The sequence below is a fragment of the Tachypleus tridentatus genome, chromosome 4 (assembly GCF_004210375.1).
Source record: "Tachypleus tridentatus isolate NWPU-2018 chromosome 4, ASM421037v1, whole genome shotgun sequence".
In the NCBI taxonomy this organism is placed as follows: domain Eukaryota; kingdom Metazoa; phylum Arthropoda; class Merostomata; order Xiphosura; family Limulidae; genus Tachypleus; species Tachypleus tridentatus.
In genome coordinates this window covers 81,539,727-81,555,936 of record NC_134828.1, presented here as the reverse complement: position 1 = coordinate 81,555,936, position 16,210 = coordinate 81,539,727, and the positions used below count along the sequence as shown (strand labels likewise).

The window sequence follows — 16,210 nt, the reverse complement described above, 5'->3', positions numbered from 1 at the left end:
AAGCTTTCCTACTCTTCATCTCAGTTAATGCATTCTCCACTTTCAAAAGTAAAATTTTAGACACGTCTGTTTTATCTGCTTTGTTCTTCTCAAAATTCATTTTGATTCCTGCTTTATCTTTAATAGTTGATGTATATAAACCCATCTGGCCATACCGGGCCGCTGTGGTTACGATTTCACAATTTTCCATGAAGTTGATTTGATTTATTGTGTTCTCATCTGAGCTTTCCCATGTCTAATATCTTTTTTGTTCTCAAACAAATCGTTTCCTATTATTAACTATTCTTTTTCAGCAAACTCAATAGGTCTTTCTTATCTATTGTTTATTTGACCTATGCCATATATTCTTATACTTTGAAACTGTTCTTTGCTTCATTTAATTCATATTTTGGCAATGAAATCATTCATGGCTATTTTATACATTACTTTTTCTCAGTATCATTTCAAAATCATCATAGATTATCTCCGTCTTATCATCATCAGCATATTCAGATGTGCGAGTATAAACCTGAATTACTGTCATTGCATCTTTTCTGCCGAGACATATCTATCTTGTACATCGACACACCAAGAGAGTTTTACATGATTGGTTTGGTACAGCTGGTATACTGTATTAATCGGGAACTACAGATATTTGAAAAAGACACATTTATATATTTTGAATATTACAAACCATCTAACTTCAGTGAATGAAATTCGGACGTCAGTATTTTTACGATGACATTACATACCTTCGTAGGTAAAAAGTCAGCTTTTGAACGGTGCGAGACCAGCCAAGCATAAAGAGCTAGCTAGACATTCATTAAGCGAATTGTACCGATATCATTTCAAAACTAATTCGTTCATCGAGAACCATTGACAAAATATTCAGTTCCAGACTAGATAGAAAACTCAATACATATTTTTTACAAGTTTGTAAAACTTTTGTATATAAATTATTTGTAATAACCGTTATTATAAATTGTATTATTGTTTGTATATTAAAATATGTGTATGTAAAGAAAAGAGTGTATCAGTCTTGTTGGCAAATATAAATCTGATACATATCGACACTCACTTTACTTTAAACCTTGAGGCTACTCGAAATTGTAATACGTAACGTAAGAAATCGGAGACTTGTCCGGGATAAATTATAATACATAACAGGTCTATGCGGGGTACATATAAATTTGCATTTTTATGTTTTGCGTTTTGCAGTTTTTATTGGTGTTTTTGCGATTTTTACAATTACATACAAGAGAAGCATTTTCACGTCCTAATATTACCCTTTATTAATCATGAATTTACATAACCAGAGGACAGGTACTACAGCTAGTAATAAAATGAAAAAAAAAAAAAGAATAATAAAACGGCTCCAAGTGACGCTATAGTGAACATTCAAGACGCTGCTTTGCATAACTGACGAAAAGCAAAGCTCACGGTGATGTGAAGTGTTCATATAGCATCATAATGTCCATGGAATCATGCACAGTCAGACAAACTTTAATAGGTAAGCAACTGCAATGACAACGCAGCGCTTCATCAACAACAACAAAAAAAAAAATTGAGAGGAGGACTTTGCGCATTACAAACCAGTTGCAAATGAGGTTCAGCAAACAAGCAGTTCATGCCGTATCAGTTGTAGAAATGTACAATGCACGTGACGTTTGTAGTCGGTTGGACAATAATTCCTTGGTCATGTGCGTAAAAGTACCTTGAGAAAAGCCTTTTTTTTCCATCCATATAAAATTAAAAGGAATCAACAGACCATCAAAAGCACTTAAATTTTGACGAGACTTTTACATCAGCCATAGAATTGGGTGTATATTGGCCATTAGATATTTAATGGAGAGGTTACGTACACTTTAAAAAGTATGACCAACACAAACAACTACCGTCATTAGAATCGAGAAGGCTGAAAAACATTTCCTTTCGTTCACCAAAAGTCACATTATGAGGTAGATTTCCTGCTCACTTCATAATGAAGCTGTTTCTTTTTTTACGAGAAATCGGGGCCTAAAAGTGTGCAGACACACACTGTTTACCAGACAGAGAAACCCACTGAAAGGGAAGACTGTACCCTTCATGATTTACAAGAGTGGGTGGAAGTGTTTCGACATCACCTTCACAAACGATAACACTACACCCATTTTGCTCTCCTCGTTAAAATACTTGTACAGTTTGTTTGTTTTCTGAAATTCGCGCAAAGCTACACGAGAGCTATCTGCACTAATCGTCGTATTTTCGCAATTTAAGACTACAAGAAAGGCAGCTAGTCCTAACCACCCACCGCCAACTCTTAGGCTACTCTTTTACCAACGAAAACTAGTACTGACCGTCACATTATAACACCTTTATGGCTGAAAGAGCGAGCATGTTTGGTGTGATGGGGATTCGAATCCGAAACCCTCAGATTATGCGTCGTGTGCTCCAATAACCTGGTCATAGCGGACTATCTCGCTTATACAGAGGATGTTCGGTACTGACAGAGACTTGACTAGAAGTTTGCCACCATCAAGTTACCAGACTTCAGTACTCCCGATTATTGGATGCAAGTCTAATCACGTGACATGAACCACAGCTGACAGCTACGATTCGTTAAGAGGTTATTGGTATCACATCAGACTTTATACTCTGCGGTAGAAAACCCCTTAATCTACAGCCTGCGCTCGACGACAGTAGGATTATATGATAGTAACTGCCTTCAAAAATGCTTCCACCACATGCCAATGGTAAATTTTATCCAGGGTAGAGATTGCCAAATAATATATTACTTCCTGCAAGGTAACTAATTATTTTGTACTTTACACTACTTAAAACTCTTAACAGAATAACACGTACTCTAAGATTAATGATTTTGATCTTAATACACTTCCAACGTACATCACGTATATAGAAATTTAAACAAACAACACAGACATTCATGTTAAATATGAGCTAATTTGTTTAATTAAATTCATGAAACATCATTTCTGTATCTTTTCCACAAAACATAAAAAATTAATTTAACATAAAAATGAATTCGTTTAAGAAGGGATTAGTTATATATATAAATAAAATTTTAATTTTCTGAAAAATATAGTCTAAACAATGTGTTACTCTTGTGTGAAGAGTCTTTCCACTAACTATTTTTGTTATGACCAGGATTCCAAGTGTTACTGTGAAAGAAAAACTTAAATACTCCTTAGACGTTTCACATTGACAAAACTTGCTCAATTTTCAGTTATTCTCGATATTTAAAAGGAACACTTTGTTGGTATAACTGCTAATAAATCTTCTCGAGTGAAACTTGATTTTTTTTTTTAAAAACAATATAACAGTTGACTAAACACAGGCACTTTATTATTAACCGAAATAAAGGAATAATCCACTAATTATGAATAACAATGCAGTTTTTAACTACTCATGACGTGTGTGTGTGTTTTCTTATACCAAAGCTACATTGGACTATATGTTGAGCCCACAGAGGGGAATCGAACTCCTGATTTTAGCTTTGTATTGATAACGTCTAAGGCTCTTCATTAAAACACAGATGTCAGCGGAAGTATTCTCGTAGGCTATGATATCCCCAGGGCACATTAACAGTGTAGGAAGGGAGTCTAAGTTTTTTGAAAGTTACTGAAACACTGTCAGAATAGTAGCACATCCAATGTATTGAGTTCCTACTGTGTTATTTGATCTCGACTTTCTTTTCGTGCTTCTTGAAACTTCCAACATTCGCTCTTCAGGTCTAACGTTGAAAACTAACTGGAACAAAAGTATCAAAGGGAAAATAAATTCTTTCAAGACTGTGAAACTTTCTTCAGGTAAATGAAGTGCAATTTATATCTGTTTTATTATTATCAGTTATTTTCACACGAACCTTATATCTGTTTTATTATTATCACAGTTATTTTCACACGAACCTTATATCTGTTTTATTATTATCAGTTATTTTCACACGAACCTTATATCTGTTTTATTATTATCACAGTTATTTTCACACGAACCTTATATCTGTTTTATTATTATCAGTTATTTTCACACGAACCTTATATCTGTTTTATTATTATCACAGTTATTTTCACACGAACCTTATATCTGTTTTATTATTACCACAGTTATTTTCACACGAACCTTATATCTGTTTTATTATCATCACAGTTATTTTCACACGAACCTTATATCTGTTTTATTATTACCACAGTTATTTTCACACGAACCTTATATCTGTTTTATTATTACCACAGTTATTTTCACACGAACCTTATATCTGTTTTATTATTACCACAGTTATTTTCACACGAACCTTATATCTGTTTTATTATTACCACAGTTATTTTCACACGAACCTTATATCTGTTTTATTATTATCACAGTTATTTTCACACGAACCTTATATCTGTTTTATTATTATCACAGTTATTTTCACACGAACCTTATATCTGTTTTATTATTATCACAGTTATTTTCACACGAACCTTATATCTGTTTTATTATTATCACAGTTATTTTCACACGAACCTTATATCTGTTTTATTATTATCACAGTTATTTTCACACGAACCTTATATCTGTTTTATTATCATCACAGTTATTTTCACACGAACCTTATATCTGTTTTATTATCATCACAGTTATTTTCACACGAACCTTATATCTGTTTTATTATTATCACAGTTATTTTCACACGAACCTTATATCTGTTTTATTATCATCACAGTTATTTTCACACGAACCTTATATCTGTTTTATTATCATCACAGTTATTTTCACACGAACCTTATATCTGTTTTATTATTATCACAGTTATTTTCACACGAACCTTATATCTGTTTTATTATCATCACAGTTATTTTCACACGAACCTTATATCTGTTTTATTATTATCACAGTTATTTTCACACGAACCTTATATCTGTTTTATTATTATCACAGTTATTTTCACACGAACCTTATATCTGTTTTATTATTACCACAGTTATTTTCACACGAACCTTATATCTGTTTTATTATCACAGTTATTTTCACACGAACCTTATATCTGTTTTATTATCACAGTTATTTTCACACGAACCTTATATCTGTTTTATTATTATCACAGTTATTTTCACACGAACCTTATATCTGTTTTATTATTACCACAGTTATTTTCACACGAACCTTATATCTGTTTTATTATTATCACAGTTATTTTCACACGAACCTTATATCTGTTTTATTATTATCACAGTTATTTTCACACGAACCTTTCTACTATTTTTAGATATATTATAATTCTCGCAATCCATAATTTTGTCCAGAAACACTATATTTATTCCACAGCAACTTTCTCCAGATTTCAAGCGCACATTTTCCAATGTTAGTACTTCACTTTTACTTGAGTCTACTCATTAGGTACTCATAAGGACTTCACTTTCAACTACAGGAACAAATTGTTTAGGACCTGTACACGTATTTCTTCTTTTATTGCGCTTCTCTTCTTGGCCCATCATCCACAAGTTGTACGCCACAAAAAATTTACTATAGTGTAGTATAAGAATATACCATCGTTTCTATCTTCTTGTATCGATATAGTATTTATTATTTATTTGTGCAGGTTTCACATAACTCGTGATTGAGAAAGCAGTTAAACTCATCTAGTCCTAGCTGCCTTTCTTATTCTTTAGGATACCTGTTCTGCCAGTAGAGATTACTGTAGTAATTACTGCAAGTTGTTCCAGGATGTCAACAGGAGTATCCTCCAACGTTACATCATCTGCTGCTTAAGGATATGGTTCACTTGTGTTTAATAACGACCAACCACATCAGTAGCGCTAATCGTTCTGCGTAAATGTGATTTTTCTTGCTAAGCAAAGAATATTCTGTTTACATAGTTTGGTACACAATCAGTAAGAGCAGACAGCATAAAGGAAAATCCAGTAAAAACAACCGTTCCATGTAAAAAAAGTATGTAGAGTTTGTTTGTGAATTATTAATAGTTAGGGAGCCTGTCCTATGTCCAAAGGATGTCGCCTGAAGGTTGCATAACTATCAAGTAATATGTAAATTATGTCGACACTTGATATTACATAACTTATGTAATAGATCCAAAGACGATAATGTCCACGAAGTAGCACCAGAGGACGCGATTTATTTACTAAAAGAATCTCACTGAGCTGGCGATGATAATTTTACGAAATGGCAACAGTGGGCGAGTTGGCATGACGAGTGCACAGATAATTCGTGAGCAAACCGATAGAGGGTGATGTAGATCAACGTGTCAACTTTATAGTAACAATAACTTAAAATTAATAACTTATCTAATTTGCATAACGTTACGTTTATCAATACCGAAAAGTTTTATTACAATTATAGTTTCACTATATAATACATTAAACCTTGTATTTTAATCTAAAATGTTTTCAGAAAGTGTACGTGTTTTTCTAGCATTATTAATCAAGTTCTTATGAACTTTAGTTTATACATATATATATATATCAACTGCATACATTTGACAGAGGATTATGGGGTTTCTACAGACGGACGTAATTGCATAAATATTTCAACATGTCAACTTATGTTTATAGCTTTTATTTATATATTTAATTGTGTAACGTGTTTCAACAATACGCTCTGTGATGCCACTTTGTGGAACGTCACCAACTCACTATAACGCAGCACCTTCTGGTGCCACTTCGTTGACTTCATTGTTTTTGGTGTCTATCATGTAACAGTTATGTAACACTTGAGTGTGAGCATCCTTTGTTTATTACGTAACCCTAGACGGCGGCATCCTTTGGACGCAGACAAGCACCCCATAACTACCATTACCAATACATTTCGTGAATTATATTACATCGTTTTTTTTTTCTCTCTAAGATTTAGATTAATACATAACAAATATCCTGAATGAATCTTTTGTTATTCTTCGGGCCTATCCTGCCGCTCGAGTTAGTTCAGTTCTATCTGGATATACTACAATCCACGTTCACCTGATCATCACTTCACAACAGTCTAATCTCTAATGTTATTACATGAAAAGGTAGCTTACTATTATTAAGTACAATTTTGATTGACCAATAGTAATAAAAGAAAATGACATCGATTTTTCTGAGTAATTTTTGTGGGCGAGAGTTCTGAAAAGCGAATTTCTTATAGAAATTTACAGTTTCATTTATACTGGATTAAAAGTTTACCTCAAATGGAGTTAACCTATACACTAAGGAATTTAAACAATTATCACTAGTAACTACTATTTTACCCCTTGTAATTCTTGTAATCTAGCAGGAACTGTGGTACAATTTTCTGAAGTTTTAGAGTGGGAACTCAAGCCAACTGTTTCTTGTTAACAACCACATATATAATGTACTAGAATAAATGCAATGGTGACAGTACCAATGAGGCACTCTTTAACATGTATCTTCTGCTGAAACATTTTTGTTTACAGAAGCCAACCATATCTTCTGCGATTCCACACTCGAAACACTTTTCAGCTTTGGGAACCTGCAAGATGTACTTGTTGAAATAATTCTCATATCCAAGCCTTTAGTCAAAGTACCTGTTGTTCTAATGATTTAAGAGCTTTCAGCAGACTTCTTTGTATGTATTTGCAGCACTGATATATTCCAGTTATATGAACTATTAAAAATTACTTTCGAGTCAATGCTTCTCAAGCTGGTATCAATGACATATACCGCCATCTTGAATGTGACAAATCAAGTGACCAAATCCTGGTGGATCCATGGTTGCTCGGAGATGCATTGAACCGAAACATTTTACATTTTCTAATATATCTTCACTTTTCTCTTGAACAGACTACTTCCTTCCGATGAGTAAGTTGATAAACTAAGGGATCAGCGTTTAAGACTGTTAATTATCCTACTTTTATTGTATTGAACTGTAAAGCAACAAGGCCGCTTATGGAATCGTACACTTAAAAATCAACAACATATATTTAATTGCTCATATTTTTACTTAGTCATGATGACACACAAAACACTTTTCTACAAAGTAATAATAATAATTTAACTATACTTTAACCTATAATATCAGCAATATTTACAAAATGTGTTAGCTATTTGTATAATAGTTGGAGTACTCATCCTCTGGACGAAAGTTATGCAAATTCATGAATAATGAATGGTTAACTTAAGACATGAAAAGTTGCTTTCCTTATAAAAAAATTGTAAAAAATGTCTATAGAAACTGCAAAATATAACGCGAAACCGTACAACTGATGTGTTTCCGCGTGGACCTAACAAACCTTTATTCTAATTTTGGTCAAGATCCATCCACACCCTGCCATGTACTTCCATGGTCATACAACAGATTATACTATTATATTTATACAAATTTTAGCACCAAGTAACCTAGTATACAACAGTACTGCTAATTCATGGGATTGGAAGGAAATAACCGCAGCCTTCTCACCTAAAAAATAGCCAATAGAATACTTATAGCAGATAATGATTTAACTTAATTTAAATGTGGATGTACTAATATAAAAAAGAAACTTGCAGGCTAAAGTATTACGTTAAAATGTTGTTCCTGCTCGCCTTAGTATGGTCGTGATTTTCTTACACTCCTTTCTATTTTTTATATTTTTTTCCGTTTTTGTCGTAATTTCATGTTACGAAGAGGTTTTAAATTTAAAGGGTCGAAAAGCTTGTAGCGTAATAATACCATGTATTTCAATCTGGTACTTCAGCCTATAAGTTTCTTTTTATATTCATACTAAATATTCTTAAGGTATGCTTAAGGTTTTCCTGAATACCCTTATTACTCAGAGATATCGGAGTGATGTTTTAGAATGAACAACTGTTGATAACGTCTTTATAAGTATTTATCCGGTACTTTTCTATCATTATTGGTTTCTTTACAGGTCTAGAAGGTGGACAAAAACTTGATGTTGTTGCTCTAGGAACGACTGCATTTATTTAGAGTTGATTTGATATCCAAATTTCAAAAATCACTAAAGTTAGTGTAGTCCATGTAGACTTAAAAAGAAAACCGTTCCAGGTACACGGTGTTAGTTTCACCTGACAGCTATTTCCATGCACAAGTTCCCATAGATAATGTTTTGTCTTTAACATATGCAAAATCATCTTGTTACTGGTCTACCATTTGTTAGAATTTTTATCTGCAATTTAATAACAGTAATATAGTTAAATCTGTGTTAACTAAATTAATCTTACTTTGAAAGAAACAATGACATTCGCTTCTTTCACTAATGTGGGAACCTTCGTCGTGTAGCAGTCTTACCTTCTGTGGTTTCATCAATAACAACTTTTCCTGTCCATGACTTCCACGACAGCATTTTGTGTATGTTTGATACGAGATTAACCTCAGCATTTGCAATTTTAACAGTTTGCATGTGTTGGTTTTATTTTATTTTTACGTTGTTTGTTTTACCGTTCGAATTCTACGCTTTCCAAAATAATCGTATTCTACTTTTCAGCTGTTATTTATTCCTAATTAATACCTTTATAAATATGTTAGTCTTTGTTGTTATTTGTAGTTTTTATTGTCCTTTTCTGATTAGTAGATTTTAATAACAACTTATAGATACATCACTGTTTGAAGTTTTACTTCTTCCAGGTGTTTAAATTGGGGATTCATATTGAATTACAAACACCACTAACATTTGTTAACTATCTTCGTCCCCTGCCTAGACGCTATAATTAGACCTAAAATTGGTCAACAAATGACGGAGTTATGAGCTAAAAGTTTGCACTTGAAAAAAAAATTAGAGCTATTCTGTAAGTCGCTATACCACGGTTAAAACTAAGCATCTTTCACACTTATAAAGTAATTTACAAAACAGCGTATGATCTATAACACGGTAACAGAGAATGGCACACGGTTCAAATTTTTTACTCTAGAATATTTTTGTACACAGTTTAGTGACCTATAATTCACTCTGTAATTCGTGATAATTTGAAGCAGCAGGACATTGTTCACAGTCAATGAATATATTTTGGATCCATCGTTGGCAATTTTTGTTTGTTTGTTTTTGAATTTCGCACAAAGCTACTCGAGGGCTATCTGTACTAGCCATCCCTAATTTAGCAGTGTAAGACTAGAGGGATGGCAGCTAGTCATCACCACCCACCGCCAACTCTTGGGATACTCTTTTACCAACGAATAGTGGGATTGATCGTAACATTATAACGCCCCACGGCTGGGAGGGCAGTTTTTCAAAGATGTTACTTAAGTAATACCCTTAAGAAGTACTACGTAACTATCTTTTGATTCAAAGATACCTTGTACCGGATCTGGTTTCCAACTGACGCTCCGTGCACCACACATGCCCCCTAGGATTTCGATATTTAGCCTATAGTAACCAGTTATTAAAAGTTGTTTGGAGACAATATAATACAGATTTCTAACTTCTATTGAATGGCTAAAGGTTGAATGAATCAGACATTAAAAGTTGCATTTCTTACCTGAAATGACATCTTTCTTGATTACTACATTTTATGGTGATTTCAACAAGTGTTAATCATGAACTAAGATGAAATTGGCAACGACTGTCTAGTTCAGAGTGACACTCGTAGAGAGAGATGGTCTTAGAGAACTGACCCCAAAAAAGCTCAGGTAGAAAGGACGAAGTTAAGTCTTTTGTATTTCGGTACGTAAGTCTTCCGACACTTTTTCTACAAGCGTCACTCTAAACTAAGCAGTCGCTGTCCATTTCATCTGAGTTTGTTCAATCAACGAAGCTGTTCATTTAAGTAGCGAAGAGACATCTTTGCAGCACGTGCTTTTGTCACTAATTAACAAGCTGTTATATATGAATAAAATTAAGGGCCAGTAATATACAGCTTATTTTGAAACAGAATACAAACGCACTTAGCTTTTCAACTATGTTAAAATGGATTTATAACAACCCATTACCTGATCAGTAGCAGATGAACAATATCACTTTAATAAATAGCGGACAAGGTTGAGTGTACAGCTTGTAGACGTACGAAATATCTACTGAAAGTTAAACTGAATAAACACACCTGTAATAGGGTTACCGTCAGGATCAACTGCTTTCCAGGTTAATTGAATGGAATTAGTCGTGCTTGAAAATACTTTCAACTGGGGAGTTGTCGGTGGATCTGAGATAAAGCAAGGAGAAAACGTTTTCAGATTAAAAGAAATTATAAATAGGAAACAAAGCTGAATTAAACCTTTCTTGTCTTGACGAAAAATATTGTTTTTCCATAAATCTAATGATATTATACTTTGATAAGTATCGTAAAGGTATTTTTTAGTGATTTTAAATTATTATTATTCAGAATTTTATATTGTCTTAGAGAATATTATTTAGTATGGTTTTTCAAATTCTAAAAGATAGCTGAAACGTTAGTCACAAAAATTCATTTAAACTGATTCTATGTAAATTAATAGTAGGCATTGTTAACCAGTACGATTGTTCATTTTGATGTAAAATATGTGAAGTCACTGAAGAAATCATAATTTACATCCTAGATGATCGATTTTATGTACCAGAGAATACTTCACTTTTGGTTTCAATAGGGTTGTAATGTAATATCAAATTTTCTGAACGTATCACGTTTTAATGTTCAATGCAAATTTCTCCTGAAAGAAGTTTCACTTGGAAGTGTGCTTAATAAGAAACATAGAACATTATTGAGCTTACCATTTTCTAAAGTTTGTAACAGTAATTCTTCCGAAGAAGGCCCTGCTCCCTTGCTGTTATAGGCCTGTACTATAATTATATATTTGGTAAACCGCTTCAATCCACTCAGATGACATTCCTCTTTAAAATCTGGTTGGATTTCCAAAGTTCGATAAACATACTGATCTGAAGAAGTGGCCAGTTTGTATCCGACGTAGTAACCTTGTAGGACACCATGCTGCAGTTTCTGATTAGGTGGCTGTAACGGGAGGGTAACCCTAATTTTTGATTAACATGAAAGGACTCATGGAAAACTTAGATCTTTGAACACTAAGAAAAATGAGCCATTAGTACTGAGTATTTACCTAATGCACTAGATTTACTTAATTTAATCAGTCGTTAATGAATTATACTATATTGATAACTTACACATCTAAACAGAACTTGGTTTCACCAATTTGTTCTTGAATGTAGATTATTCATTCCTCCCCCCCCCCTCAAAGGCATCTGAAACTGACAAACCTAGCGAATCCTGGACTTCTAACCAATTACTTTATTGTAAGATTTTATATCTTGTAATTCCCCCAATTAGCCGAATATAAGAGTTGTTTATTTAAAATTTGAGAGTTGTTTAAATATCACTCAAGCTTTTGACTAACGAAATATTCAAGAGAAGTTATAAAAAAGTTTTGTCAAATTATTTACCCAGACACAAAAATGAAATAGAAAATTGATTTGCCTTGAACATTCTCCGTAGTTTTTTTATAATATCGATTATACATACGCACGGTTCAAGATTGTGTAAACTTTCTTAACTGTTCATCTGTTGCAACAAATTGCGGATGGTTTTTAAACAATTTTATGAGCATTAAACTTTATTAACTATTTCATGTAAACTAGTGACAAGTATTTTTAATTTTTAGCCAAAAGAAAATATGCAATACAATACAAGTTTCCGTCTGCAATTTAGGTTTGGTCCAAAATGAGATTTAAACAGTTAGAAGATTTGCCAAGCAAGATTAGTGATATTCTAGGAGTCTAGGAGAGTTAAGATTAACGAAAATGCTCATATCTGTGTACATGATTTTATCTAATGTATGCATGTCTTTAATAAATCTTGATAAAAATTCCTATGTTTGCGTCGTTCTAGAAATGATCCAAAATATACTCTGGTGAAATATATTGTCCTCTAGATAAACATATGGGTGTCTTAACTTGTAACAGAAAGTTTCTTTGGTTACTTGGCTGCTCTGAAACCGATTGATCATATCTCACAGAAAGTCAGAATCTGACAGACTTACACCAAGAAAGTACATTTTCTCTCTCTCTAAACACAAAACAATGCCAAATATTTTCAAGTTATTTTATTGTATATTTATTCAAACCATTTAAAAGTTACTTCAAGGAACACGAATTATGCAATGCATTTTTTGCTTACTTTAGACTTTACACACAATACTATAAATAAAGGTCGCAGAGGTCCAGGAATATGGATTATTAATGCTTTCAACGTCCTGGTAAAAAATAAGCCCCAAGAACTTTGTCTCAGGGACCAGAAACAGCACAACTTCATCGATACGGAGTTCAGGATCAGAATGAATACCCCACTGGCGACAAAAGTGCATGCAAACGGTTTTAGAAAGAGAAATTAAAGCCATTTGCTGTGGTCCACTTCAGTAAACGATTGAGGGCAGTCTGTAGGCGCCACTCAATATACCTCATGTTTGATGCCTGACATGAGATGTAAAAGACGTCGACATAGAGCTCGTTTACAACAGTAAGAGGGAGTTGTTCAGCGATGGCATTAATCTTTGTATTAAAAAGTGTGACACCCAAAACACAGCCTTGAGAGACTCCAAGTTCCTGTAGAAAAGAATGTAATAGTGTCGAATCCACACGAACTTGGAATCACCTGCCCATTAAAAAAATTTAAATAAAAATAGGCAAATGGCCACGTAACCTATATATATTGAGGTCTTGCAAAATGCCTTACCTCCTTGTTGTATCATAAGCCTTTTCAGATTGATGTTAAGTCGAATCAGGTGGTCTACGGTGGAAAGCTGTCGTCGGAACCCACACTGGGTGGGCAAAAGGAGGTTGTTTGATTCGAGGAACCAAACAAGACGAGCATTAACCGTCCTCTCTAAGGTCTTAAAGATACGGCTCGTTAAAGCAATTGGACGGTAGTTTGAAGGAATCTTGGGATCCTTCCCAAGGCTTAGAGAAGGGTAGGACAATATCCTGGCACCAGGCATCAGGAAAAACATTCTACTGCCAGATCCGGTTAAAAACAATCAGAAGAATAGCAAGAGAAACAGGAAATATATGGCGCATCATTTCACAGTGTAAAACATCAGGTCCAACTGATGCACTGCCAGACCGATGAAGGGCCAGTTTGAGCTCCACCAGTGTAAAGGGATGATTATAGTCATAGAGACAATTAGGTTGAAAGGAAAGATGTGATCGCTCTGCTTGAGTCTTGATGGCTAAGAAGGTGGAGGAAGAAGCAGAAGTGCTAGATATCTGGCAAAAGCTTTCACCTAGAGTATCGGCGATATTCTGGGTATATTGTCCACTGACCTTTGGAATCTTGTCACATATGACTTTGGAACTAGTGGTAAAAGATATGTTAGTTGCAAACTTAATCCAAGATTCTCTCTGGCTTTAACGTATTACCCATTGAGCACGTACAGGGGCCTGCTGAAAAGCGATGCAGTTCGAGAGTGTGGGATACCTAAGAAAAGTATCCCAGGCCCGATTTTGAGCCTTCCATGCCATGTAGCAGGCAGGATTCCACCACGGACGAGGATATAGTGGAAAACGTGTCGAGGTTTTAGGAATACATTGAGCAGCTATCTGTATAATACAGTCAGTTACTGCTGCCACACAGTCGTCTATTGATGGCTTATAGACGATGACAGGATCAAGTTCTGCGAGAGCAGTGTAAGAGGGCCACTTTACTTGATTCAGCTTCCACGGGGACATGCGGGTCGGATGGCATCGACCATGGCCAGTCTCTCTCAAAATTATCGGAAAATGATCACTGCCTCGTGGATTATTGTTAACTTTCCTTGAAAAGTGGGAGAAAAATGAAGGGAGCAAATTGAGAGATCAATAGCAGTAAAGGGCAGACTAGGTGCATGAAAATAAGTATAAGAACCAGTATTCAAAAAAAAAAGATTGTGTTCAGAGAGCATACGCTCTATGGAGTGATCCCTCCCATCAATATCAGCACTTGCTAATGTTTTGAATAATTTCAAATGCTGCACCTCTTTTTCTTCCAACCATTTAGGGGAAGAACGAAATTAGGACGGGTGAGAGCCATAGCAATAGATGCAATGATGGTCAATTTCACTCTCATAGGCATCGTAGTCCTTGCTACTGCAACGAGCACACGTCAAAGAACCACGACATGACGTCTTCGAGTGACGAACAGCTGACACTGGAAACATTGGAGAGGGTATGGAATGTATGGCCATATCCTGCAATTAAGATAACCTGCCTTGATGGTGGCAGGTGGACGTGGTGATGTAAATGTCAGAATGAGGACAGTGATCAGCACCATAATTCCATCTTTGCAAGTGGAGATACGCCTCACTGCAGAAACTCCTTGGATGGAGAAACCAGCGAGAATCTGTAACTCTGGGATGTTCTTCAAATCCCTCTTAACAATAACTCCTCGTGATGAATTCAAAGTAACATGGAGTGTAACCTCAATGGGTATATCCCCAATTGCCTTTGAATGCAAGAGGCGTTGAGTGTGTTGAGATGTGGATGTTTCCACCAATATGTCACCAGAGCAGAGTTTATTTACCGACTTTAGAAAGCCAGCAAGTCCCTTTAGTCATTTATGGATGAAAAAGGGAGACATCTGCTTTAAATGTTTGTCTGAAAAAAAGAGTGTAATATAAGAAAATGAGGAACAACAGGTGTTACAGATGTTGAAGGTTGCTTCTCAGAATCTTCAAGACAGTCATTTATTTATGGATTATTTTTCACTATTTTATTTAACTTTTTGTTTGGAGGATCCATAATAAAAAAGGAATATTTCGGTGATCACTGACCCTACCCACCATGGAGCCGTACGAGGGGACGCATTACAATGCCAAACAAGGATACTGCAGCAACATCAGAGTTTCGTGAGCACAAAACCCAAACAACACTATCAGATACGATGTCCACAACATCTGTTGAGAACATCCAACACTGGTACTTGGTTGACCCTAGCTCAAGTGGACCAGCTTGAAGAATCTGGTCAACTGCTGAAGAACATGTGTAACTTCTGGACTCAAGAGGGGCCACCCCAAGGCTGCCCATCTACAGGAATTCAAGGCCAAAGTGGTGTGTTAGGGTTGGACCCCTCAACTACCAGGATTCTCTCCTCCCCTTCACAGACCGCCACGCATGGCAAACACGTGGGTAGATGTTTAGATCCCAGAGAGGGCAAACTGAAAGAACAAAACCTTCCCTGGTAGGTCCCCTCACCACGTACAGGAATCCACACCGAGAGGGCTAACAGAGAGCTAAGTGAATCGGTATAAATAGTACAGTTCGTGGACTGCATAGCATCTATGTGATTCAGGGCAAGAGAAATGTCGTATAATTTGGCACTGAACACAGAAAGTATAGAGAGGATTCTGT

The 16,210-nt window shown here is 35.0% G+C and overlaps 1 protein-coding gene across 1 annotated transcript in view; it reads right to left on the bottom strand.

The window, feature by feature from the left end:
• Positions 1–16,210, bottom strand: part of LOC143249545 (cell adhesion molecule Dscam1-like) — a 117,796-nt gene that overhangs the window by 16,961 nt on the left and 84,625 nt on the right. The window contains exons 17-18 of the mRNA XM_076499571.1: positions 11,591–11,828; positions 10,947–11,045 (exon numbers count right to left, since the gene is read on the bottom strand). Coding sequence (XP_076355686.1) covers positions 10,947–11,045; positions 11,591–11,828 — 337 coding nt within the window. The remainder of the gene's footprint in view (positions 1–10,946; positions 11,046–11,590; positions 11,829–16,210) is intronic.